We start from the raw sequence: 26,540 nt of genomic DNA, 5'->3' as shown, positions 1-26,540 counted from the left end.
CATCTATATGCTGATCACTTCCCCCATCTATATCTCCAGCCCAGACATTTCTGCTTAGCTCTAGCCAATATATGGAACTGGTGATTGGGATACTTTTACCCCACAGGCTCTTCAAACCTGCCAGGTCCAAAACAGAAACCATCATTTCCCCAGGAAATCTGCTTTTCTGCCTGTATTAGTTTTCTTTCCTTTTTATTTTTTTAAGTAAAGTCTACACCCAACATGGGGCTCAAACTCACAACCCCAAGATCAAGAGTCACATGCTCTACCAACGAAGCCAGCAGGGCTCCCCTGTGTTAGCCTTCTAAATAGGTGCTACCACCAGTGTCTGACCATAAGATTCCATTGCTTAAAACCCTATGCTGGCCCACTAGTGCTTATACGATAAAGTCCAAGCTCCTTAAGCGCAGTATTGGAGTCTTTTCCTGAAATGGCTTTCCTCCTCTCTGGGCTCATTTCCTATCACCTTGCCTCTTAGACTTCACTCTCCAGCAACACCATATGGCTTAGGATTTCGGGATTCTTGCCTTATCCTCGTATTCTTCAAATTTGTGCTCAAATGTCATCTCTTCCCTGTGCCGTCTCACAACCCCAGCACGCTCGCCCCTGAGCCACCTCTTTACTCAGAGCAGTGGTTCTCAAATTTTCATCTGAAGACCCCTTAACATTCTTAAGTTATTGAGGGCCCCGAAGAGTTTTTGTTTATATAGGTTATATCTATCGATATTTACCAGACATTTAAATTGTGAAATGTATGTAAGTATTTGTTAATGCGCTTATGATAATAATAAGTCCATTGCCTTTTAAAAATACTTAACATCTTAAAATGAAAAATAGCTACTTTTTTCCAAACAGTAAGAGTGACTTTGCTTTACCTTCTTCTGGAGATCGCTTTAATGGCTGGCTTAATGAAAGGCAGCTTGGATTTTTATGTTCCCGCACTTATTCTGTTATGATATCACATCATGTAACTTCTGGAAAACTCTACTGTAACCTCATGAAAGAACAAGAAACAGGTAAATAACGTATTATACGATGACCTTTTCTCTTGCTAGAAAGGGCCTCAGAGACTCCCGCCACTCCCCCAAAAAGTCCCCAGACCACCATTTGCTATCCACTGATCCTGGAACGGTTGCAGACAGTACCAGCTTGTATGATAATTCCTTTGTCTGCATGTTGACTCAGGTATTATAGAACCTGAAATCCACTGTAGTTTATATTTGCTGTATTCCCAGGACATTCTGCAGAATGGACAAGATACCTGTGTGGTTAGTCATTGTCCTTTTCCTACTATTTTGATGGTAGTAAGGCTTAAAAGTAAACATGGCAGGGGGCACCCGGATTTGAACCGGGGACCTCTTGATCTGCAGTCAAATGCTCTACCCCTGAGCTATACCCCCCTCAGCCAAAGATGAAGGGATTATACCTTAATTGTAGTGTTCACTGACCAGACTTCTCTGGTGATTAATAGTGGTTTAGTACCTATGATTGACTAAACCGATGATTTCAAGTTTCCCAGGGTGATACAAAGAACCAAGGGAAGATTCTTCCTAGCAGTGCCATCCTCCCTGCGTGCAACCTGAGCTGCACTGAATCCCCCAGTCCAGTGCTGTGTGCAGGAGAGGAAGTGCTTCCCTTGCCCTCTTTGACCCCCTCTGCTCCTGTACCAGATGAGCTTCTATTGTCTCAGTTCTCAGCATCTTCAGTCATTTCCTCTCCCCCTGCTTCTTCAAACATCAACAGGTTTCCCCTAGGCTGGAAAGCTCTTCCTTTAGCTGTGATTGCCCGTCCATTTCTTCTTTCTCACTACCAGAGAGTCAGGGACTTCATTTCTTTATCCAGCACCTGTGTCTGCAGTTCCGCTACTCTGCATCTGCTTTCTCGACTGCCAGTAATCTTTTCCCCTTGGAGTACGGATCTTGTTTCTCCAACTAGACTGTAAGTTCCTTGAGGGCAGGGATCACTTTACATTCGTCCTTGTATTCCCCCACAGTAGTTAGCACAGCGCCTGGTTCACTATAAGCCTAGTTTGTAGTTGCCAGCCAAACCACAATCCTAATTAAACTCAACTCTCACATTGATTACACCAAACTAGCACCCAAGCAGCTGAATTTTGTTGGAGGAGAGCTCACAAGTCCTGTGTCATCTCATCAATCTCAAAATACCCTCTCTGGTATTCCTACACTACTGGCTGACTAGGTTCACTTTCTCACCAACATGACTATTTCACACATTTTCTCCTGTCTCAGACCTTCCATATTGTCTCTCTCCTCACCCTCTTAGCTGAAGAGCTGGCCTCTTCCTTCTTCGAGAAAATCAGAATCAGGAGTAGTGCTGTGCTGGTAAATGGCTGACAACTGGCTTCAAAGGACCCGATTTATAGCATTTGCTAATTCCCATGGCGCAAATACTCCCACCTGCCAATTTCAAGCTACCAACCATGAAGTAAGGATGGAAGCAGAGATCAGAGGGTGAGAGGTTCTACCTTGGCTTTGAAGATGGAGGGAGGGGCCATGAGCCAAGAAATGCAGGTGGCCTCTGGAAGCAACCGAAGCCAAGGAAACGGATTCTCTCCTAAAGCCTCCCAAAAGAATACAGGCATGTCAACCTGAGGTTAGCCCAGTGAATTTGATTTTGGAATTCTGACCTCCCGAAGTATAAGATAGTAGATTTGTGTTGTTTTAAGGAAATAAGTTTGTGGTGATTTGTTTATAACAGCAATAGGAAACAAATACACTGTTGTAATCTAAGATACTACCACCATCTCTCACCTGCACTACTGAAATAGAATCCTAACCTGTCTCTCTGTGTCCATCTTTTTCCTTTCCTTTATTGTGGTAAGAACACTTAACACGAGATCTACCCTCTTCACAGATTTTTAAGTGTGCAAGACAATATTGTTAACTATAGGCACAATGTTGTATAGTAGGTCTCTAGAACTTACCCATTTTGTGTAATTGAAACTTTGCACCCATTGGTTAGCAACTCCCCGTGTCTCTTTCCTCGTCCCTGGCAACCACCATCCCACTCTCTGCTTCCATGAGTTTGACTGTTTTAGGTACCTCATATAACTCAGTGTTTGTCCTTCTATGATAGGCTTATTTCACTTAGCATGATATCCCATGTTGTAAAATACTGCAAAAGTTTCTTCTTTTTTTAAGGCTGAATAATATTCCATTGTACGTATTCTCTATGTCAGTTCTTGAGTCCCTAAACATCTTCCCCACAGCAGTGTGGGTGATGATTTCAAATCCCCGCTCAAAACTGGCCAAAGGCTGGCTTTTCAACCATTTGGGATAAAATCCAGACTCCTTACCTTGGACTATAAGGCCCTCTATGGCCCTGGCTAACTGTCCAGCTATGTTGAATTGGTCTCACCTTGTCCACCTCTCCAACCTCTCTGGTCCTGGCGCCTTTGCGGTAATCATTCCCACTGCCTAGAATGCCCGCCAACTGTCAGGTGCCCAACTGTCTCTTTCACCTCTTCCATATCTTAACTTTCTAGTGTCCAGTTTGCCTTCATTAAATTATAAACTCGGCGTGAGAACAGACAGCGTGTTCTGCACCTAAAGTGGGGTAGTTGGCTCCACTAAAAGAGGGAGCGACCACTAGAGAGTGTAGCCAGCGAAGGTTTCTCAGTGGTGTCTTGGTAGCTGATGTTTGTATTCTTTTTAGAGAGACCAGGGAAAAGGATTCCCTATCTGGTTTTGCAAAAGGTTGTTTTCTGACTTCTTTGGGTAAAGAGATGGGTGGGATTGCGGATACAGAATTGAGCCTATTTTGAAAAGGCAGAATGGTACCTGAGTTCACGTCTTTTCAAAATTCCGTGTCTTCTATTGGTGTTTTAGTTTTGTTCCTCCTTATTAAAAATTTCAGTATTATCTAGGAAGAAGAAACCAACTTTGAACAAATAATATTCAGGATGAAAATTTTAGGATTGCAGTAAAAAGAATTTACCAAGCTCTTACCAGCAGAGGGGGTATAGCTCAGTGGTAGAGCATTTGACTGCAGATCAAGAGGTCCCCGGTTCAAATCCGGGTGCCCCCTTGACTACCTTTAAGTTTTTCACAGTCAGGTATAACCCAGACATCTAAGGGTTCTCTGAATCCTTGTCTCTTCTACTTGGCTGATTTCCCCCAGCAAGTACTTGTCCCTTGTACCTGAGAAACAAAGAGCAACACCCCGGAAGTTGAATAGGGATTACTTTGCCAAGCCTTACTACATACCCCAAACTCGTGGAATCCCTGTGGGTAGAAAGAAGACGCAGAACTATTTTTCTGAGATTGTTCTGTTCAAGATCTATTGGTTTAATGTTATAGTTTCTTTTTGGGTAACAATGGAGTGCCTGGCCAGGGCAATATTATTTTGCTTAGTTCATACTTTGAATTGAGAGGACTAGGGGAAGAGAGTCCAAGTTTGGAAGGTTTATCTATGTGGTCACGAAGTTTAAGACCCAGGGCATAGAGAAGATAGGTCAAAAGTAGACGGCGTTCTCTTTCTTTACATTAGCTCAAAGGCAAGAGCTTTGGTCTGATCAATGTACAGGTGGTAAGTTTGAGGCCCGGTGTCCAGGAAAGGGGTGAAAAGCTGGGTATTTCTTGGGACTGGGCTTTGCACCAGGACAACAGTCTCCATGTCCAGGCTCTTGACGCTTCTCAGTTATGGGAGCCATTGGGAAAAATGCACTCCAGCATTCCCCCGGGGCTCCAAAGGATGACACAACCAGATTCCGGGTTTAAAATATCACAGCTGCCCCCTGACCCAGGCAGCATGCCTCTCCCTTTTTCCTTTATTTTTCCTTTTTTTGGGCAAAATCTAGTCAAGGGGGACGCCGTTGCTGCTTTAATTCTTATTATTTTTCTGTGGCCCAACAGTGATCTGACAACAGATATCTGTCCCGCCTTCAGGTTGTGAAACTCGATGGCCTCCTATTACTAGTTCAGTGGTTCTCAAAATGTAGTCCCCCCACCACCAGCAGCATCATCACCCAGGAACTGGTTACAAATGCAAATTCTTGAGGTCCCACCCCAGGCCTACAGAATCAGAAACTGGAGGTGTCTTAACAAGCTCTTCTGGTAATTCTGATGCACACTCAAATCTGAGAGTCACTGCAATAGTATATCAGTTTGCATCCGGTTGTAACTTTATTTTTGTAAATTAAAATGAGCCTATGGGTGTGCCTTCGCCATTTTGACATATTTGAAGAGCTTTGGGGAAGGGCAAACACAACAGGTCTATGACACCGTTAATAAAGAAAGTTGGAGAAAGACAATTTGTGGGTTTCCCTCTCTTGACCAACTCCCCCATCGGAAACGGAAAGCCAAAATAGGGGAGTAATCTTGTCCCCTGACCCTGGCGCCTCCAACTGCCTAACACATGTGAGGCGGCTGGCTGGCGGCCGCCCCAGAAATCCCGACACTTTGGGCGCAGATCATGGGGACGCGCAGCTTTTGTACTTGATTTGTGCGAACATCCACTCCTCCTCCTGCTGGGTACAAAGCAAAAGCGAAAGCTTTCTGCTAACGGTTGGAAAATGAGGAAGGCATTTTACAAAACTCGACTTTCTGTTTTCTTTTAATCTAGGATCCAATGTTAAGAGTAGATCCAGTAGTTTGTTAACAACTACTTTACCACAGAGTGAAGGAAAAGCCACGAAGGGGGCACCCGGATTTGAACCAGGGACCTCTTGATCTGCAGTCAAATGCTCTACCACTGAGCTATACCCCCGCGCCGCTGCTGCGCTTGGAGATGGCTCTTTTGGATGCTAAGACACTGCTACACTGAGGGTAGGGAGAAAGAGTAAGGGGAAAGGAATGAAGGAAGAAAGGGGGCCAAAGGGAAAGCAGAGGTGTCCGGACCCGGAGAACCCCGGGAAAGCTGCAGGGCAGAGCGCGGGAAGGGTAGAACTAGCTCGGGCTGCGAGGCGCAGTGTCCCGGCGGTAGGGACGGGTTCCGCCCTACAAATGTGGAAAAGGATGTGGGGGGAAGGGAGGCTGAGGGGCGGGGCAGGGGCTTCCCGTTCCGTCCGCAGGTTCACGCCAGGTACCTACGGGCACAAAGGAAAGTCCCCGAATCTGGTGAATCCAGTCGGGCGTTCCGGAGCGTTCCAGCCCCACCCTAGACGGGTGCGAGGGATTTGCGCGCCTCTCTCTGCCCGGGCTCCCCAGATGTGCAGCCAGACCGGCTCCGCGCGGTCTCCAGTGCCAAAGGGCCCCTGGCCTCGGGGCGCACCTCTCCCGGGCACCTTTTGCTGGAGAACGCCCGGGCACGCGGGACCCTCCCGAAGCACCTAGACGCGCGCCCTCGGCCCCGCAGCCCTCCCCGGAATCCGCCCCCGCGCAGCCCCACGTCGCCCGGGGAGCGCGCCGCCCGCGCGCGCCCCTGTCCGCGCCCGCGGCGCGTCCCCGCCCCGGTGCAGCCCCTCCTCCCCGCTGTGTTTATTAGGGGAAGGAGGGCGGAGGCGGAGGCCAGTTCCCTAGCTCCAGCCGCCGTCGTCGCTGCCTGTGTAGTTGCAGCCGCGGCCGCCTCCCGCCAGCTCGCTCCGGGGAAAAGAGAACGCGCGCGAGCTCGGGCGTCCCCGCCCCAGCCCTTCCCGGAGCCATGAATCCCAACTGCGCCCGGTGCGGCAAGATTGTGTACCCCACGGAGAAGGTGAACTGTCTGGATAAGGTGAGCCCCGAGATCGGGAGACGCGTCGTTGCGATCCCCGAGCAATGCTCCAGATTAGGGGAGGAGAGAAGGGCCGGGTCTCTGCCGCCTCATCCCAGCGATCCCGGGAGGAGGGAAGGAGGGCGGTGTCACAGGGTATGGGGACAGACCCCAGTCTGGAAACCGGGAGATCTGCTGCAAGGCGAGGAGTCCGCGCGTGGCGGAGGGCCACTACCGGAGAAGAGTGGGCTCTGTGCCCTGGGGCTGGGAGGACGGAAGAGGAGTAGGGAGGCCAGGCCCCGGGGTGGGGGAAGGTTAGGGGTGCAGTCCCGCCCCCTAGGGCCGGGAGAGTGAGAGGAGACGGCCGCTCCCTCTCCCCGGCGCGCTGAGCGCCAAGTAGGCGGAAGCGCGGGGCGCTGGGGGAGGGGGAGGGGGAGAGGGAGGGGGCGGCGGGGGGGGCGGGGCAGAGGCTGGGGGGCCCAGTGAAACCTTCAGCTCTGGCCGCAAATGGCCGGACTTCATGGCCTGGAGACTGGGGGGCGGGGGCTATCAGCCGGCGAATGTTGCATCTGGTGACCTGGGCTTCGGATAAGGATCCGAGCCCCTCTGCGAGACCCTTTTTTTGGACGACCTGCACCCCCCTCGGTGGTTCAACGCTTAATGGACTAGCAGCAGACCTCCTCTATAGCTTCCCAGCCCCCACCTCAAATTAGAAGCCAACTCCCGGGGCTGGGCTGCCCAGCCAGAGCGGGGCGGGGTCGGGTGCTGGAGTAGGGTGGGTGGGGGTGCTTTGCAGAGATCTCCTGAAATTGTGCTCAGAGCCTGAGACTGGCTTGTAGAACAAAGAGCTAACTTTTCAAAGCAGGTTTCCCCAATGGAGGGTGAGGTTGGCTGAGTTCAGGGGAAGCCAAGAAAAGGGGGAGGTGTTAGGAAGAGGGGAAGGTGGCCTTCTGGAAATTCACGGTCCCCTGGGGGCCCTTACGCGTCGTCTCCCCCATCCATGCTGGACTTGTTCATCTGGTTGCTATTATACTTTTGGAGGGGGGCGGAGAGTAGAACTGGGTGTTTCCAGCAGTTTGGGGTAGGTTCCGGTCTTTTAAGCTCCCTGAGATACTAAGTCGATGCCTCCCCTCTGCATCTTCTCCCCACTCTGGAGGAGAAGCCTCTGTGGTTTTGTCTCCCTCCTCATCATGCCTTTTGCCCACCTCCCAAAGCTGGCTCCAAGTCCAAATGTTCCCTCCTAACTGTCTGAACTGGCAGGGGTTGGGGGGCATGGGATGGAAGAGGGGTACAGAAGTCTGGGGCCAACTTTTTCATTGCACACCTGGAGCCAGGGTTTATTTGGGAAAGGATAGTTCATTGGATACTTTTGGTCTCTTCCCTCCCCTTTGGGATTGACGCTTTCTCAGTGATCTTTAGCCTCTGAATCAGGGAGATGGGATTGTGTTCCCAGGTCCTGAAATACATTTGAACTTGCTCTTGGGGGAATCGAGTGTATAGGGCTGCTGCTGTTTCTCTGTCTCTCCTGGTCTTGGCTGGGCAGGAGGAGAGGAGGGCTTATATTATGAACACAAGCGATGTGGGTGCTGACCTTCCTAAAGACCATGCCAGCCTCCGGAGGGCAGGACTTGAGCTTGGAGGCACTAGCTAAAGAACAGACTGTCCTTGCATACTGGGATTTTTACCTTCCCCTGGTGGGGAGGGATTTTGGCCTCTGCATTTCATGTGCCTCTCTTATGCTCCATAGTCATGGACTGCGAAGAGGCTGTGGGCTCTTTCACCTGTATAAGGCAAAAGCAACGTATGGTGGAGGGATTGTTGGGCCAGGAGTTGGGAGACTTGATCCTAGTTCCAGGTCTGCTCCCACCAGCTTTATGAATGGCTCTAGGCCTCAGTATTCACCATCTGTCAGATGGGTATGAATGATGTCATTTCCTTGGAGGTGGGACAGTGTACTAAAGTGCCCAGAAGGGGATGTGGTATAGGCTGTGCCCTCCCTATCTTTCTGGGATAGTCGGTCCAGCCCCACATTCAGCTCCCTCGTAAAGTCTTTTGAGAGTGCTGTGTGCCACAGGGGAGAGGGTAGTGATCCCACAAAGTGCCTTCCCCTGGGGGTTCTCTTGTCCTATCTGGAAGAGGACATTCAGGCAGGTGGGGGCAGGTGGGGTTGCCCTGGGAAGGAGGTTTTTTTTAAAAAGCCCCGTGAGGGGCTCAAACTCACGATTTTAAGGTAAAGACCTGAGCTGAGATCACGAGTCTGACGCTTGACTGTCTGAGACACCCAGGTGCCCTTCCTCCTCTTTTCTTGAGCTCTCCTTACAGGAGGTGGCCCTGGGGAGACCTCACCCCCTGCACTGAGCAGGAGGCCTAGAATATTTAGGTATCAGTCCTGTTCCATGTAACCCTCCCCAGGCAGTAAGGACAGACACTTGGACTAGGGACCTGGTGCCCAGAGGACTGAGACCTGGGAGGGGGAACATTCAGTCCCATAGGTGTGGTTGCTAACCAACTTCCCAAGGCCTGCCATTTTATAGGAGAGAGTCAAATTAGACTCATTTCACTACGATTTCCCTATGGCACATAGCTCACGATGTGACCCAGAGCACAAGCCACGTCCTTGGTGTTAGTCTTTCCTCCTCCCTGAGCCTTATCTCCCGAAGGCTTAAGTGGGTAAAGGCCATGTCACCTCTGATGGCCACCCTGCCCCCAACCTGCAGTACCCAGTATGCTGTGCACGCTGAATAAATATGTATTGCTGATGACGATGTTTGAGGAAGGAGGTCGAAATGTGCTTCCCCAGAGGATTTCTGGGCTTAGAGTTGGGGGGAGAAATGGGGTGACCTCATTCACTCATTCATTCGACAAATATTTATTGAGCACCTGCTTTGTGCCAGGCTCTCTGAATGACTGCTGCAGGAACGTTTGGGGAGGAAGAGAGTCTGTGTCTTGACACGTCCTCTACATTTTGAGAAGGGTGGAGTTTTGTCTCCAACCCTGTTGGGAAGCATTTGTATCCGGGGACCTGTGCACTGTCTAGAATCTCCCCTGGCTTGCTTTCCCAGGCTCCTGAAAACAGGTGGAGATATTCAGGAAGGCTAGAGGACTGGTAGGCTGCTAGTTCCCCTGGAATGCTTTTTTTTTTTTTTTTTTTTTTTTTTTTTTCTCTGGAATGCTTCTTTGGGAGGGCTCTCCTCCTCTGGTGGTCTGAGCCACCCCCCACCCCCCAGGGGGCAGCAAGGCAGAAGGCGGCTGGGCTAGACACAGAAGAGGAGGCAGGTCCATGAAGCCGTGGTGCCCCATTTTCCCAGCTGAACCCCACGATCACTTTGTGATCATCCGTTCACAGGAGCTACTCCTTATTGCGACGTGTCAGCTTCAGTCTTCACAAAACCGATGCGATTGCTCCCCTGAATTATGAACCCCCTAAGCGGAGGCTCAGATAGGTCATGCGGCTCACTCCCTGCTCACCCAGAGCTGTGAGCAGCCGCTTCCCCTACCTGCACCGTGATTCCAGAGGGAGAGTGGCTGGCCCAAACCTCGACCAAGTATGGAGGACCTTGCTTCTGCCCTCATCAGCCTCCATTTGCCTTTCTGTGGAGTGGGGTTTCAGTGGAACGGGTTGTAGTTTTGGAGCTGTGGGTGAGAGCGTGGAGGGCACTGCCGGTGCCTGGAGATGGGCTGAGAGGGTTCTTATTGGCACTGGACGTCTGGGTTTTGTGACTAGGGAAACTGTGGACTCCCAGGGCAGCAGGAAGGATTAGAGTTGCACGCCCAAAGGTGTACTTTGCCCCCCCAACCCAAGACTACAGGCTCAAGAATGCATCTCTGAAACTTCTTATCTGGGGCCTTCAGGAAAAGGGGGTGCTCTTGCTCTGGGACAGGGCCAGTGGGGCAAGGGAGGGAGGCAGACAGGTCCTGGTGGGGCCGTACTGACTTATTTCCCTGTGTCATTCACTGGACCCGACTGAAACAGGGATGGGGTTTCTTTCCTCTTGGGGTCCCCTTGGGGTCCCCAGCCCAGGCTTGGCCCACAGGGACTGTTGGGTGACTTGTCATCTTCTGTTCCCCCTTCCACTCCTCCCTCGCCCCGCTCCAAAGAGGACACAGTAGCGGGAGCTGCCGGATTTTCTTTAACCTTGGAGCCCTCCTCTAGAGAGAGGAGGGAAGTGACAGGAAGCCGCTATCAGTGCTGGGCTTGGAGCCTGGAACTGGGTCATCTCATTCCTCCCACCACCCCCACCCCGCCCCTCTGTGAGACCACTTTCCAGACTCAGAGACTGAGTTCAGTAGTGACCCTGAAGGCACTCGGTCCCCTCTTGTTTTCATTATTCTGCTCCTGAGCCCCATGTAGGAAACAGGTGACTACTGCCCCAGCCTTTAATGTGTTAGCTGAGAGCAAGGGGTCTTGGGGTGAGGGGGGAAGAGCTAATGATGGAAATGGGCCCCATCCCCTCATGGGGGCCCCCTTCCTCCAAAAGGCAGCTAGGAGGTTTCTTGTGGAACCTCCTGCACCCCCAGCCGGGCCAGTCTGCTCTGCCCCCCTTCCCCAGGGGCTCAGCTCCAGGGTGGGGACCTGGCCATCTGCTAGGGTAGGGCTGTCTCTTTCTTTCCCTGTGTCTCCCCCAGGTCGATCAGGAGGCAGCGTTGGAGGTCCCCAGTCCTAGGACAGTGCATATTCCTGCATATATGTGTGTGAAAGTGGGTCATGGTCCGGATTCCAGAGAATGTTTTTCCTGGCAGGCCCCTGAGGGGGTGGGGGGGGAGGCAGAGGCCCAGGCAGGGGCCTGTGCAGCTAGGCAGGCAGCGGCCAGCAGACTGGGTGGTGACAGGGCTGGGGCACTCTGCCAGCACCTCCCAGGCATTGGGGGAGAGAGAGGGGATGTGACTTTGGGGGCTGGTGGGGGCCGGGACTACCCTATTCTGGTCTGCCAGCCAGGTTGCATGTGCTGGGTTTTTGTACGGAGAGGAGTCTGGGCTGGGCTCTGGGATGGGCCGAGGTTGGGGTGAGGGCCAAGCTTACGCCAGCCGTGCCTTTGCTTCCAGACTTCCAGCTGGCCATCTTCCCAAAAAAGTGGTTCTCCTATCACTTCATTTACTATTCCAGCTTTGGAGAGTCTCCTCGATAGGGAAAGTACCCTGTTAGAAGGTGATTACCCCCAAATTATCCCCTGGTCCCTGGTTGAAGTGGGCCAGGGTCGAGGAGGTGGTATCGCAGCTTCTCAGCTTCCTTTTTTCTGTCCCCTCTTCCAAAGTGTCCCAGAAACATCCCTTGGCTGGGCAACACGTTTTGAAAAGCCCTGTCTTGGAGGGATTCCTTAACAGATGGCTACGAACCAGCCCTGTGCTGGGCACCTTCGCAAGTCTCCCTGGGCTCTTCCCTGGCTTCCGGCCTCCTTCTTTGAGGGGTCAGGAGTGTCTTCCTCTGACTGCTGGGAAATGGGGCTGAGACGGGCCAGCCAGGTCACCAGACAGCCCGGATTCTGGGGTCCTGGAAGCTGGACTCCAGGTTGGTGTTGATCCTGGGCTGCCAGGGGGGGCGATTTCTATATCCTTTGTGTGGGTTTGCCCGAGAATCAGCATTTCTCAGGATGGGAGCATTTCTGTTGCATCGGTCCCCCTTCCCTCCTGGTCTTTGGCTCTGTTCCCCTTGACTGGCCCCCCTGGATTGGTCCCTGGGTTTTGCTGGAGTCTTACCCGCATTGTAGCTGTGGTTGGGCACAGGGAAGCCCCACCTGCTTCCCAGCCACACAAGCCTCCAGCGGGAGCTGCTGAGCCCCCTCTGCTGGGTTTGTACCTGTCATGGGGCCCAGCACCTAACATTCGAGTACTTAGAGGGGGCAAGCGCTGTGCTGAGTGTCTTACAGGTGGTTTCTCATTTGCTCCTCATTATTGCTGATACTCTTTTCAGACCTGAAGATGGCTCGGAGGCATATGCCCTGACCAAGTTCACACAGCTAGTCAGGGTGGAGCTTTGATGCCCACTGTGGGGGATGTACCTCCAAGCAGAGCTCTGTAATGCCTCAGAGGGAGAGCAGCTGTGGGGGTCCTCTCGTCCCAGTTATCTGACTGGGGCTGGGAGAAGGGGAAGGGAAGGAGAAAGGGTGTGAGGGTGGCCAGAGCTTGGGGCACCCACCTCCCACCTGGTCACGGGTCCTTCGAAGTGGGAGGTATGAGAGCTGGAGCAGCGCCAGGGGCCCATGTGTGGCGGTCCTGGAGCGAGAGTGAGGAGTGCCAGGGTTTCGGCCCAGGGGCCTGGTGGCCGGCCCTCCTCCCCTTCTCCAGACCCTGTCAGGCTGCGGGGCTGCCCCTCTGAGTTCAGCAGCTGTGGTTTCTTAGCAACCCTGGTGCAGCTTTGCATAAGCAATGAGGCTTCTGGTGGTGGTGGGGGGGGGGGGGCAGCAGGAGTGGTCGGGGGAGGTGGGGCCATCCTTCTGGGGACAGCTTGCCACTGTTAGAACCGGCCCCTTCCACGCTCACCCTTCGTGCCTGCCCGTCTCCTGCTCCTGACAGCTCAAATGGCTGACGGGTGGGGAGTGCGGAAGGGAGGAGAATGTCAACGGCTGCCAGAGCCTGTGACTTGAGATGTCCCCGGCTCACCCCCCGGGGTGATTCTGTGTTCCAGTCCCTGGGAGGGAGGGCTCCTTCCTAGGGCCCGAGTGCCCCTTCCCGAAGTCCTGGTGTCTGATGGGTGTCCCCCCTCTGTGCCTCTGTCCCCAGTTCTGGCATAAAGCATGCTTCCACTGTGAGACCTGCAAGATGACACTCAACATGAAGAACTACAAGGGCTACGAGAAGACGCCCTACTGCAACGCGTGAGTCCTGCCTCCCTCCCTAGCTCTTCCTTCTGTTCTCGCGATGTTGCCCAGCACTCGCACGCTCTACCTGAGAAGCGTTCAGCGGGTTTAGTCCTCACCCCGGCTGGATGAAGTAAGGGCTGCTGGTGTGCCCATTTTACAGGGAGGGAAACTGAGGCTTGGGAAAGGCATAGTCTTTCCCCAGGTTACACGGCTAGCGAGAGGCTGGTTGAAACCCAGCCAGGCAAGCATGTTCTTCCCAGTGCACCCTCCTGCGAGAGAGGGCCCAACGCGGTCCTTCAGGGAACAGTGCTCTCTCTTACTTACCACCCTGCCGGAGGGGCTTGGGGGGGCTTCTGGCAGCAGCCCTTCCTGGCGTTCATCTCTTGAGAACTGAGGGCAACGTGAAGGGGTGGCTGGGCCTGGGGCAGGCCTCTTCCTGCCGGTGAGGGAGGCCGTGGAGACCTTCATGTCTTTTCCAGTGGAGTTGGCTGGGGCTCTGTTCCTTTCACACTGGGACCCGCAGCCTGTCCTGATGCGGGGAGGCGGGTAGAGGTGGGGTTCTCCATCCAGAAGGACACCCCTCTCCCATCCCTTGCAGTTCCGGAGAGTGCACCGCCTTCTACCTTCAAGTTGACGTCATATGTAGCAAGTGTAAACTCAGTGCAGGTCCACGGTATATGCAGGACCTCCCAGCCACCCTGCTAGTGAGGGCTTCAGAAGGTCAAGTCACTGAGTCACGGCAAAATCCATATTCAAAGAAATTCAGGATCTGACTTGCGTCTAGGAATTTCTTTGGTCAGGAGGCTCTTCGCGGCAGAATCGCTGAGGAGGGGAACACTGGGACTTGTGGAAAGGGGTAGGGGGCTTAAACACCCTTGAAAGGCTGCCTCTCCCTCACAGCAGCCCCAGTCCCCTCCTGATACCCCAATCTCATCATCCCTGGGGGTTTGAACATTCATCAGGCAAGGGTGCCTGCCAACTGCTATATGCCAACCTGTGTCAGGGACTGGGAAAGGAGATTTCTTAAAAAAATTTTTTTTCTAATGTTTATTCATTTTTGAGAGAGAGCGTGAGTTGGAGGGGGGCTGCATAGAGAGACGGAGACACGGAATCTGATTCAGGCTCCAGGCTCTGAGCTGTCAGCACAGAGCCCAGTGTGGGGCTCAGACTCACGAACCACAAGATCACGACCTGAGCCGAAGTCGGATGCTCAACCGGATGCTCAACCGACTGAGCCACCCAGGGGCCCCTGGGAAAAGAGATTTATTTCTAAATGACAAAAATCTCAAGCCCAAGAAGCAACCTGGATATTGTCCTTTCTCAACGTTTATTTATTTTTGGGACAGAGAGAGACAGAGCATGAACGGGGGAGGGGCAGAGAGAGAGGGAGACACAGAATCGGAAACAGGCTCCAGGCTCCGAGCCATCAGCCCAGAGCCTGACGCGGGGCTCGAACTCACGGACCGCGAGATCGTGACCTGGCTGAAGTCGGCCGCTTAACCGACTGCGCCACCCAGGCGCCCCGATATTGTCCTTTCTGGGAGGGATTGGGCACTGGGAAGGCTGCCTGGGGTAGAAGGAAGATCCCAACTCTCTCCTGGCTTTTGCTTCAGCTGCCTCCTCTCTTCTATTAGCTTCCACTGGTCCTCTCCCCCCTACCAACCCCTCCCACCCCCCAAGGGAAATGGGACATTCTTAGAATTCTTACAGGCTCACACAAGCCCTGATTCTCTGCCACTTCCTCCCTCTGTTGGGGAGCGGGGTGGGGTTCAATAAAGCCAGAGGCCCGGGCAGTGTAACCCCTTCATGGCTGGACCACTTGGAGCTGGATTCTGGGCCCTGAGACTCCTTTGGGGGCAGTTTCTGAGCCTCGGCCCCACCCGGCAGAAGTCTGGCTGAGCCACGTCTCTTCCTAAGACTCTAGTAGCCTGGCATTCAGTGAGCATTGGGAGTTGGTGACAGCAGTCAGCCTTGTCCTTGTTTCTTGGCGTTTTCTCAGCCTGATGCTAACTGCTCTCACCCTCTTCTGGGGAGGCTGCGGTAAGTGGGGGTGGGGACTCCTGGAGGTGTTGGGGTCTCTGGGGGCGGTAGAAGATGAAGCACCTCTCCCCGGATGCTGCTTCCACAGTGCCCAGGCAGAGACTCCTGTCTCTGTCCTGGCCCCCAGCCAGAGAAGCAGACTGGCCTCTCTCTGTTTCCCCAGGCTTTACCGCCCCAGCCTCTGCCCTGCCCAGTTGACCTTTGGCCCAGCTGGGATGTTACCTCGGAGGACTCAGAGGACTGGGAATGAGAGCTGAAGCTCTGGGGGGATGTGTGGCCCGGCTGTGTCTCACCTCCGCTGGGAGTGGGCAGAGTAACACCCTGCCCGAGGCGCTCACACTCCCTCAGCCAGCGTCTGCTAGCAGTTGGTCCGGACCCAGCAAGCCTGACGAGGTGATTCTAGGATAAGCCAGATGTAGTAGGCTCGGCCTGCAGGGAGTACCCTCAGGGCCTGTCTGAGCTTCAGTTTCTCCATGGTTACACATTCCCACCCAGGATGCGGGGCCCCTAGACCAAAGAGTACTGAGCACCTGCCATGTGCCAGGCACTGTGCCTGCGTCCTCTCTCATTCCTTCCTGTTTGCTTTCTGCCTCTGGCCCCATCCTCCAGTGACATTCAGGTTCCTGAATCTTGGGGTTTGCCAGGGTGTAGCTTTGCCCCCACCCCTATCCTGGCCTTGCTTTGTGGACCTCAGGCCTGGCTTCCCTCCTTCTCAGAAGTAGCGTCTGCTCAAGACCCACGGGGGCAGGTGATCTCTCCCCGCCCTTTGCCAGGGAGTTGGACACCCCCCCCCCCCCCCCCCCCCCGTCAGTGAGCGAGAGTGTATGAGTTTGTTGTGCAGGGAGGCTTCTGTGTTCTGCCTCTTTCTGGCCAGTCCCTGAGTCAGGATCTTGCAGGGGGTGGTCTAGAGAGAGCAGAGGGCTGTCAGTCATTCCCCGGTTGGCTTCTCAAGACCGAGATTTTAAAATGTTCCGGAAAGGGACTGTAAGCAGCCAAAGGGCCTCTTCTGTTTCTCTCATTGCACTAGGCTTGTTTTGGGGTTAGGCAGCAGAGAGAACCCAGGCTAGATCACAACCAGCCTGCTGGGCCGTGATGGACCCCCGCAAACGTACCCTTAAACACGTGCCTGCTGCGGATCCAGACACATACGCTTTCTCCTGGTGTGGGGCCGGGGAGAGATGCCAGGGAGTCAGACTGAATAGGTTGCATCTGTGTCGTACTTCCAGGCACAGCCGCCCAGGCACTGCCATGGCAAGGGGGAGGTGCGCCTTTCCACTTTTGCACAATGGCTCGTGGTACCAGAACCACTGTTCCTCAGATTCTTTCGTGAAACGTCTGGGTGGGTGGAGTGAGCCTGCTCCCTTGGGTTAGAGGAATATTTACGCCCTCGATTATTTGTTTTGTAAACCACATTTTCCGAAAGTGGGGCTCATCTGTCCGCATGCACGAACCTGCCCCTTTTCCTCCATGCAAATAGTGTGGGAGTGTGGAGGTCAGAGGTGGGATCGGGGTGGGAAGAAATGTGCCCGCGCCCTCCTCCTTGGGGGCCACGAATCAGTGCAGGCTGCACACCCGAGGCAGAGTTGCAGACCAGGGGAACCAGGTTTGGGGATATCAAGTGTGGAGGTGGACATGGGCCAGGGAAGAAAGGGCGAGGCGCTCAGATGCCCCCTCCCCCTCTTCACTGACTACAGATTTCGGGGTCCATCCTTCACAGTTTCCTTGAGCTGTGTGATGCGGGGCTGAGGAGGCTGGAGATGGCCCCGGCACTGGAGAACAACTTGACTGTGGTCCTGCTCTTTCCCTCAGGTCTCAGAGTGTGGGGTCTGGGTGCTCAAAACGTCTCTGGATTCTGCCAGACTGTGTCGAATCCCAGCTGCTCTTGGGGATGGGGCATTGGTGGGCAAATCTAGGACTGGGGTCTGGGGCTTTCCCACTTCCCTCTTTCCTGCCTCTGATGGGGAAAAATGGGATCAGACGTGTCAGGAAGTAGGTGTAGCACCAGGAGTGGGAGTGAGAGGCGGGGCGAGTGTGTGATGTGTGTTTGGGATGGGGAGGCAGGCTCAAAGGGGCAGCCACAGTGGCCAAATGCAGTCTCTTCCCCCCCACCCCCACCCCGACTCATTCCCAAAGCCTTAAATCCAGAGATGTCAGGGCCTCAAGGAACCTCAGAGATCACTTTGTTTCTGAACGAACCCGTTTTATAGATGAGGAAACTGAGGCCCAGTGTCTCTATGCCTTACCCAACTTGGCAGAATTACTTCTCTTTATGTATTGCCATCAGGGACTGGTACCAGCTTTGATTTTGCATCTTGCAGCCTGAGGGCTGGTAAGTCCCTCTTCATGTCTGGCCTTGATCCTTCTGGCTGCTTGTGTTTTTCCTCTGGTCAAACAATGCTTCCTTGTTGCTTCCTGTCCCCACCATTTCAGCCCCTCAGGCCTGGGGGACTGGTAAGAAACTGGGTTAGAAAGGAGCCCTCCCCGCCTGCCCACGGGCAGTGTTCCCAGCAGGAGAATCAGCAGCTCCTTCCAGAGGCAGGATGTAGGGGCTATTTTTTTTTCCTTTGGTAAAACCAAAGGCTCCTTGTTGCTTTTGTTGATGTATTTTTGTTCCTCCTTGAACAAAAAGCTGTGGTTTTTGAAGGGGTCCAAGGCTGGAAGGGGCAAGGTTGCTTATAGAAAGGGGGTGCTGAGCTTTCGGGATCTCTGGTCTATTCTGGCTCAGCCTCTGGAATGCAGCTAATGGCAGGAGCAGGAGTGGGGCTGTGCCTTATATGCTGTCCCTGTCACCAGTATGTCTGTAGCCGGAGCCTCGATCCTGAGCAGGAAGGTAACTCAGAGGTCCTTAGTCAGAGGACCCTTCTCCTGCATCCCTGCGCATCACTGTCTGCACTCTTGAGACACCTGCTTTGGAAAAGTTTTAATTAAAGGAAGAGGTGGCTTCTGACTGAGACCCCACAGGGTCTCTCTTGATGCCCTAACTTGGCAACTGGTTGGGTTTAAAAGATAAAGTACTTTGTTCTTCACCCACCCCGCTAAGCACATCTTTCATTTCCCCAGGGCTCTGAGAGCTGGGGGTGGACTGGGTCCATCAGAGAGAGAGAGAGAGAGATGGCAGCCTCCCCCTAGATGGCCGGGCAGCTGTGGTGGAGGGGAGTGCACTGGGCAAGGTCTTTGTCCTAGATGCTGAGCAGCAGTTTCTTTTTCTGTAAAACGGGCACAATGATAACGCCTGCCTTTTCTAACCCAAAGCCTTGTGGCAAATCTCAAGAGACAATGTGCCTCAAGTCTATCAAGAAGTCACTCGGTATGCCTGTAAGTTCTCCCGGAGGTCTAGGCTGCTGCCCACTGCTGCCTCATTACCCTCCTGGTCCCTGTTCTTGCCCTCATGGATGCTAGGTCCCTTTCCCTGCGCCTACCCCCCCCCCCCCATCCCCGGCTTCCCGTCCTAGTGAACTTGGACTGTGTCCATGCCTCTCTCTTCCCCAGAGCAGCTGATGCTGCTGTCAAGGGTGGGGAGGGGCATCGGCAGAGGGCCCACTGCCTGGAATAGTTAACAAGGGGCTGGGTGCAGGCTGGCCCACAGACGGGACAAAGAGCAGCTGTGCTCTGCACCAAGCTCCAGGTAGGGTTGGGGCACCCAGCTCTTCCCTCATTCCCTCAACCGTGATGCAGTCTGTTGGTGAGGCTGGGGTTCCGTCAGGGTCACTAGCTGGGGTGGGAGCCCCTCGTCTGCCTCAGCACCCACATTGGCACACACACACATCCATTCATCCCAACTGGGATCTGAGGGTAGCGGGTGGTGGGGGGGGGGGGGGGAAGCTTCAACCTGAGAACAGAGAGGGAGGGAAAAGGTAGAATTCCCAGCAATTGTTTCTGGAAGGAGGTCAAATCAGTTGCAGCCCTCTTGGAAGGCAGTCATGTTGGTGGGGGAAGGGCACAGCACCGATGTTTGTGCGTCCTTCCTTCTGAAACGCACCCGTGGCACCTGTCTTCCTCACCGACATTGTCTATAAGGATCCTGCGTTCACGGCCTCCTGGTTTTGGCCCTCATGAGCTACTCCGCAGCTGAGGACACCCTTGCTGTCTGCGCCTCTTCCCCCACCCCCACAGACCCTCTCTGTCTTCCTGCTCTGCGCTCTCCTGCCTGGAGCTGAGGATGGGGTTGCCATGGGAACCTGAAGCGCAGTGAGCAGGGGAAGGGAAAGACAGGGTTGTCTCGCCAGGGCTGGGGGCTGTGGGGAGGGGACAGGGTTGACCCAGTAGGAGGAATAGATGTCTGCCTGCCTTCTTCTGGCTTAGGGTTGGGGCTCCGGGGGGCAGGGTAAGAGACTGGGGGTTCTGGAGCTCCTCTTTAATCTAGTTAATCTAATGCAGGATTAAAGTCTCCCCCACGTCCCCCCTTCCTGCCAGATTAAGCTGCGTGAACGTCTAGGCTGGTCTCCCCTCCCTTCTGATGCGATTGGTGCTCTGGCTGTCGGGGGCTAAAACCTGGGGGTCGTGGTGTCTCCAAAGAGAGGGTGATGAATACCCGACAATCCCATCCAGAGGCACTCGCTGCCTGTTGGGAGGGTCTCCTGATGGCCTTCTGGTGGCCTGTCGGAGATGTGTGAATGTGGCCTGGAATGTGGGCTGTTATGCGTGGATCTTCTGGCTCCAGTGGCTATGGGACGTGCATCACTGCAGGGGGCCCATCTATGTATTCATCGTGTGTGAGGAACAACACAGCGTGTATGCTGTAGGAGCCTCAGAACTGCAGTGGGGGGGTGGGCGGTGCATGTCAGGTGCACGTGTCTGGCTGTCCTTGGGCCACTGGAACAGGAGCTCCATTTTAACCTTGTACATTCAGGGGGTGCCTGAGTGGCTCTGTCCTTTAAGTGGCTTTTTTAAAAACATTTTTTTAAACGTTTATTATTAAGAGACACTTTTTAATCTTTTTTAACGTTTATTATTGTTTAAGAGACAGAGAGAGATGCAGCATGAGCGAGGGAGGGGCAGAGAGACAGACAGACAGACACAGAATCTGAAGCAGGCTCCAGGCTCTGAGCGGTCAGCATAGAACCCGATGTGGGGCTTGAACCCGTGAACTGTGAGGTCTTGATCTGAGTTGAAGTCAGACGCTTAACCACCTGAACCACCCACGCGGCACCCCAAGCGGCAGACTCTTGATTTCAGTTCAGGTCACGATCTTGTGGTTTGTGAGATTGAGCCCCACGTCGGGCTCCATGCTGACAGTGCACCTGCTTCTGATTCTCTCTCTCCCTCCCCCCACTGGCGCTTGCTCTCTCTCAAAATAAATCAATAAACTTAAAAAAAAATTTTTTTTAATTAACCTTGTACATGTAGGCAAATTAGAAACCCCAGGTTTGCAGATTCGCTCCAGAGCACGTGTGTTTGCTGAGCCTGCCAGCCTTCCCCCCCAGATGCTAAGCAGTGCTATCTCAGAATTGACCTTTCAAGTTCTGGGCCACAGCTGCTGGGATGTCTTCCTCGTGGTGCCCTTGCTTCAAGACCTCACCTCTCTCTGCCACAGGATTCTCTACCTGCAGATGCTCTCCTCACCATACCCCGCACCCCGTGACACCTTCAGAAGGGCTTTGATCTGGTGGGAGGGTCATCTCTGAAGCCTTCCTTGCCAGGACCTCAGGGTTAGCCAGTTCCTCTGGAGATCTTACTTGGATCCCTCCTGCTGTCATCTTTCACAGACTCCTGGTTGATCCTCCCTTTTTCTGGAACTGCTAAGCAATTTTGAATGGAGCTCCTCAGCTGTGGGTGGCCCTAGCTTCCTGCAGCTGGGCCAGGCCTGGGGACCAGACCCGTAGCCTTAGCCCCATAGTCATCCACGAGCCATTTTTGTTGCCAGCTGCAGGCACCTGTGTTTGCTTTTCAGTCTCATCCCTCCCTCCCTCCGCGGGGGGAGCTGAGGGCCTGAAGTGACCTGGGAGCCAGGACCCAGGTGTGGCAGTGGAGGCTGGGGTGGGGGTGGGGGGACAGAGCTGGAATCACCTAGGTCCAGGACAGTGAAACCAGCCCAGAAGCAAAAAGGATTTGCCAAAGTCACCCGGAGAGTCAGTGGCAGGACCAGAGTCCAGCACTGTGTCCATTCTGGTCACACACTCCTCCTCACCTTGGTTTAGTTGTGCAAATCCAAAGTCCTACCCTTCACAAGTGGTGGCTCACAGGGAAGTTATGTGTTTATAGGTAGCACTGGCTCAGGGTGGTGCCAGCAAGAACCTCCCAGCTCTGGGGAGCACACAGGAGTGGGGGGGGGGGCGCGCTCATTTCCGGCTCTAGGGCGCATGTCAGCCCACTGGGATGAAACATGCCTGGAAGGAAGCAATCCGTCTCTTACCTGAGGACAGCGTGTGAATCGGAGATCTGCAGGTGGTCACAGTCATGGTGAGGTGTGGTCACCCAGGGCTGCAAAATAGCTGGACCTCAGCTCCCTTTCAGAGAAGCCACTCACTAGTCCCTGAAATAGTTGGGACCCATGTGGCCCCCTAGCCATTTCACATACCAGCACATACCCACAAGCCACAGTGATTCAGCGCTACGTCTCCTCTAGCTGGTTTGCTGGGGGACTTCGTGATGACCCAGTGGGATGTGGGAGATCCAAGTTCTAGTCTTGGTCCAGCTTCAGTGCCTGATGTGACTTTCATGTATCCAACAAATGTTCGTTGAATACCAGGTACTGTTCTAAGGAGTTTGAGGTTAATCAGTGGACTGAAGAGACCAAAAAACCCCTCGTTTCCTGGAGAAGTAGAGAGAGGACAATAAACCGATGTGATAAAGAAGTTAATTATGATAAGTATTAAGTGCGTGGTCCCAGCACGCTATTTCCTCCCCTGGGAAATGAGGAGGTATGACTGCATGATCCTGGAGGTCACTACAGGCTTGGCTCTGAGGGCTGCCCTGGTTCCAGCTACCTCCAAGCCAGCCCTCTTTCTGGGGAACAGGCTCCTGGTCTGTCCCGTGTCTGCCAATTGGAGGGTTTGGCTCAGGATGCTGGGCCCTGGGCAGACTGGGTGCAAATTTAGATGCTACCACTTACTGGCTGTGTGCCTTGGCCACATTGTTCGACCTCTCTGAGCCTCAGTTCTCCCTTCTGTCAAAGTGGGAAAGTAGGGCATTTGTGAGGATTTGGTGAACTAAGTAAGGCACGAGGAGAACGTCAGCCTTTGTTACGGCGTTAATCTGGCACTTGAGGGCCTCAGGCTGACTTTCTGAGTCCAGCTGATTTCTCACCTCCAGTTAAGTTAGCCCTTGTTGGCCCTTTGAAACACCACTCTGGATGTGTGCGTTTTCTCTCTTTCACCACCTCCCCCAGGAAGCCCCCCCCCCCCATATGTATGTCCCATTCTCCTTTACTACTTCTTTTTTTTTTTTCTTAAGTTCTTATTTTAATCATCTGGTGTTCATCCCAGGTGCACTCCTTAGTCCCCATCACCTATTTTACCCATCCCCCCACCCACCTCCCCTCTGGTAACCATCAGTATTCTCTGTAGTTAAGAGTCTGTTTCTTGGTTTCTCTCTCTCTCTGTCTCTCTCTTTTCCTTCTTTGCTCGTTTGTTTTGTTTCCATTCCCTTTTACTTCTGTCTCCATACCCCTCCTGCCCTTCCTCTGCTTGGTCCCCATTTCTGGTTTTAGCTGAAAGCTTTGTCCTGACCTCTGCTCTATCGTCTCCCCAGTCTAGTTGGGCCGTCCTGGGTGGCCCAGGCCACTCAACCTCCCTGCACACGAGATTCTAAGGCGTGGATTATCCCCAAATAAGGGTCATCCGAAACCCTCAGACACTGTCCCTAGGGCCTCCCTTTGGCTCAGGACAGTTCTCCATGGCCGGCCAGCCACTCGGGCCTGATGTTGTCTCCCCAGTTCCGCCCCGGCTAAATCTGAGAAGCGCTTGCCTCCCCTCAGCCCAGGGTGATGCACATCGTGCTCGCGCTGCTGGGGCAGGGACAGGGGCTGCTGGCGGAGAAGAGGAAGTTTCCAGGAGAGTCATGTCTCTGAGAAGCCAGGAGGCTCCTGCCCCTTCTCCAGAGTGACCTCTACTCTGTTTTCTCTCTGCCCTGCAGACACTACCCCAAGCAGTCCTTCACCATGGTGGCTGACACCCCGGAAAACCTCCGCCTCAAGCAACAGAGCGAGCTCCAGAGTCAGGTGAGGGGGCGGGGCTGGCCCTGCGGCCTGACCGGGAGGGAGGGCTGTTGTAACCCTTGGATTTGGCAAGGGCTCCTTCCCCCTGTGGTTACGAAGCAAGGCCAGGGTGCTGAAATCCTGGTACTTGCCTTGTCTCCCTGCCCCCACCCGGGCACCAGTTGCTTCTTATTTCCTGCCTTTATCAAAGGAGTGGAGGAAGGCACGCCCCCTCCCCTTTCTACCTAAAGTGGGCTGGGGAGGTATCGGTATCTGATTCTTTCTGCTCCAGGAACTATGGTGTGGCCTCTAAAGCCCACTTCCTCCAGGAAGCTGTTTCCTTCTCCCTCCTCTCCACTCACAACCCACCCCCTCCCACCCCCCAAAGGAGGGGACTCACTTCTCCAGGCTGGTGCCAGCCCGAGGTCAGTCGGCTCTTTATGGCCATGTCTCCGAACCTCCTCCACCCCTCAGAGGGCCGCTGGGAAGGGGGCCTCGCCCTGGGGGCCTGTCCTACCTTTGTCTCCTTGGGCCTGATTTTCTTGAGCACTTGCTTTGTGGGGAGTGGTGCGTGCCACTGGCGGGGGGAGAGGGGGGAGATGGATTGGTGCCCCAGCGAGAACTCGGTCTTTAGGGGACACTGAGGAATAAGGACTCAGAGCCCTGAGACCTGAACAGGTCACTCTCCCTAGTGGTCTGGGAGGGCTCCTGGGACAAACCTAGGCTGGACTGTGAAGAGGGGGGCAGGGCAGGGCGGGGCTTCTGCAGAGACCCCCTGAGGGACTTAGCCAAGTGGGCAGGGTGCCCAAGGCCAGGAACATGTTGGGAGGTCCCCCTGGGCCACAGAGGGGGATCTCTCCTGATCCCTCCGGAGTGGGGCTCCTGCTGTCTGATGTTAACATGACCTCTCTGGGGCCCTGTCTCCTAGTAGGTCCTGTGGAGGAGGACCAGCCCTGTGCTGCCTGGGGCTGTGGGCGCACTCTCTCCCGGACTCCTCCCGGCAGCTGTGAGGAAGGTGCTCTGTTTTTCCCGTGGTGCAAGATGAGGAAACAGAGGCCCAGAGATATTAGGGGGCTTGCTAAGATCAGACAGTGGTAGTAGGGGTAATAACACTGTGAACCACTAACTTGTTGAGCCTCTGTTGCCCTGGGCATCGAAGCTCCCTCGGTTCTCAGCCTGTGCGGCTGGCAAGGTCGCTTCTAAGGTCACTTCTACTTTAGGGAAGAGGGAAGGGATGCTGCTGACTTTGAAGGCCGGTTTATCTAATTCTGAGACTTGTGCTCTTTCCCGTTTTCCACCCAGCTCCCTAAGGAACACTGTCTCCACTTTGATACTAAACACGATAGTTCCTCGTGCTGCTGGGAACATTTATAGTTTAGCAAGTGCTTTTAGTTACTTTGCTTCATGGATCCTTGACCCCACTCTGGGGGCTATCAGATGAGGGAACTGAGGCTTTGCCTGTTGACACGCCCAGTAAATGAAGTTGCAGGATCTGGCCTCTGGTTTTTCCACTCCCAAGTACAGTGACCTTGACCATGTACAGCCCTGGTGAGGCCTGAGGCTCAGGCCTCCCCTGTTTCCCACAGCAGCTGGGAGCAAGTAGGGGAAGCTGGTTTTTCCCTCAGCAGCAGCTTACATCTGCCAGCCCAGAGGCGGACCCTGCTTGGCGTGAGACCTGTAGTTAAGGGGGAGCCGGTATGGATACCAGACCCCCGCCAGCTGAGGAGGTCAGGGTGGTCCAGCCGGCAGGGAGAGGGGCTGAGGCAGCTCTGGGGCCTGGGCCTAGTCTACACAGGGAAGATTTTGGCCAGACCCTCCTTGGTCAGCCGTGTACTACCGCCCTGGCCTCCCAATCCAGTAGAAGGCCCCCTGGGGCCAGAGGTGGAGGGGGCTTCGGGGGGTGGGTAGGCCACAGCATCCAGGGCGACCCGGACGCCCCCCCGCAGCTTGAGAGGGACGGTCAGATCCCCAGTTGGTGGGGGCCCCATCAGAGGAACCTGGAAGAAGAGGTATGGGGAGGGGACATTAGGTCTTTGGAAAGGTGTGGGTCCAGAGGTGTGAGAGTATGTGCACACACTCAGGCAGAGGCCAGGGCAGAGACACACACACACACACACACACACACACACACACACACACACCCCTACTCTCAGGAGGAGAAATTCAAACCCTATTAATTCCCTCAGCCTTTGTCAGTCCCACAAAAGCACGGCTGTAGCTCTTTTTGCCCCTGGAACCAGATCCCTGAGGGGCGGGGTCTGTAGGAGGAAGCGCCCGGTGCTCAGGCTCCAAAGGTTCCTCTGCCTTTGCGCCCTGCTCCCCAGGGGCCTGGCCTGCTGCTCACCTCTTGGGCTCCCGGGCTCCTCCTGTCTCTCGGGCAGGCTGAGGACCTTGTGAGAATGGCGGCCATTCTCCATGCGGTCCTCGCTGAGGGCCAGGCCCGGACCTCATTTAATCCTTATGACCACCTGATGAAAGAGAGATTGTTTTGTCCCCATTCTACAGATGGGGACACAGGTTTAGAGAGGCTAGGCCCCTTGCCCAGAGCCCAGTGACAGAAGCAGATTTCAAACCCTTTGCTCTTACCAATTCTGTAGTCTGACGTGGTGCCCAGCCTGGTACTCTTGACCCACAGGATGCCGTTACCGGTGGTGGGGGACAGAGAGAGAGAGAGAGAGAGAGAGAGAGAGAGTACACACACGCACACACACACACACACACAGACGCGTGCGCGCATGTGCGTACTGGAATACAGATTCCTAGGCCCTACCCAAGAGGTTTCTGCTTGGTAGTTCTGGGCAGGGCCCAGGAATCTGCATTTTGACTGCCCTGGTGATTCTCGTGAGCTTTTTGGACATACTCAGAGCCTTAGAGCTGGGCTGGGGGGCAGGCCGGGAGTGGGTGGAACTGACCCCAGCTCT

General features: G+C 54.3%; 1 protein-coding gene and 3 non-coding genes across 4 annotated transcripts in view; 2 read left to right on the top strand and 2 right to left on the bottom strand.

Annotated features, from left to right (window-relative positions):
* Positions 1-1,328: 1,328 nt before the first annotated feature.
* TRNAC-GCA (transfer RNA cysteine (anticodon GCA)) lies at positions 1,329-1,400 on the bottom strand. Its single transcript has one exon. It is a non-coding gene; the product is annotated as a tRNA-Cys (tRNA).
* Positions 1,401-3,975: 2,575 nt separating this feature from the next.
* TRNAC-GCA (transfer RNA cysteine (anticodon GCA)) lies at positions 3,976-4,047 on the top strand. The gene has a single exon. It is a non-coding gene; the product is annotated as a tRNA-Cys (tRNA).
* Positions 4,048-5,655: 1,608 nt separating this feature from the next.
* TRNAC-GCA (transfer RNA cysteine (anticodon GCA)) lies at positions 5,656-5,727 on the bottom strand. The gene has a single exon. It is a non-coding gene; the product is annotated as a tRNA-Cys (tRNA).
* Positions 5,728-6,420: 693 nt separating this feature from the next.
* The window catches only part of LASP1 (LIM and SH3 protein 1), a 39,891-nt gene continuing 19,771 nt past the window's right edge, over positions 6,421-26,540 (top strand). Inside the window, exons 1-3 of the mRNA XM_047845330.1 lie at positions 6,421-6,669; positions 13,366-13,460; positions 23,559-23,643. Coding sequence (XP_047701286.1) covers positions 6,601-6,669; positions 13,366-13,460; positions 23,559-23,643 — 249 coding nt within the window. The 5' untranslated portion in view covers positions 6,421-6,600. The remainder of the gene's footprint in view (positions 6,670-13,365; positions 13,461-23,558; positions 23,644-26,540) is intronic.

This window comes from Prionailurus viverrinus, unplaced genomic scaffold (assembly GCF_022837055.1).
Source record: "Prionailurus viverrinus isolate Anna unplaced genomic scaffold, UM_Priviv_1.0 scaffold_35, whole genome shotgun sequence".
NCBI classification, from domain to species: domain Eukaryota; kingdom Metazoa; phylum Chordata; class Mammalia; order Carnivora; family Felidae; genus Prionailurus; species Prionailurus viverrinus.
This window is presented reverse-complemented; position numbering and strand designations above follow the sequence as displayed.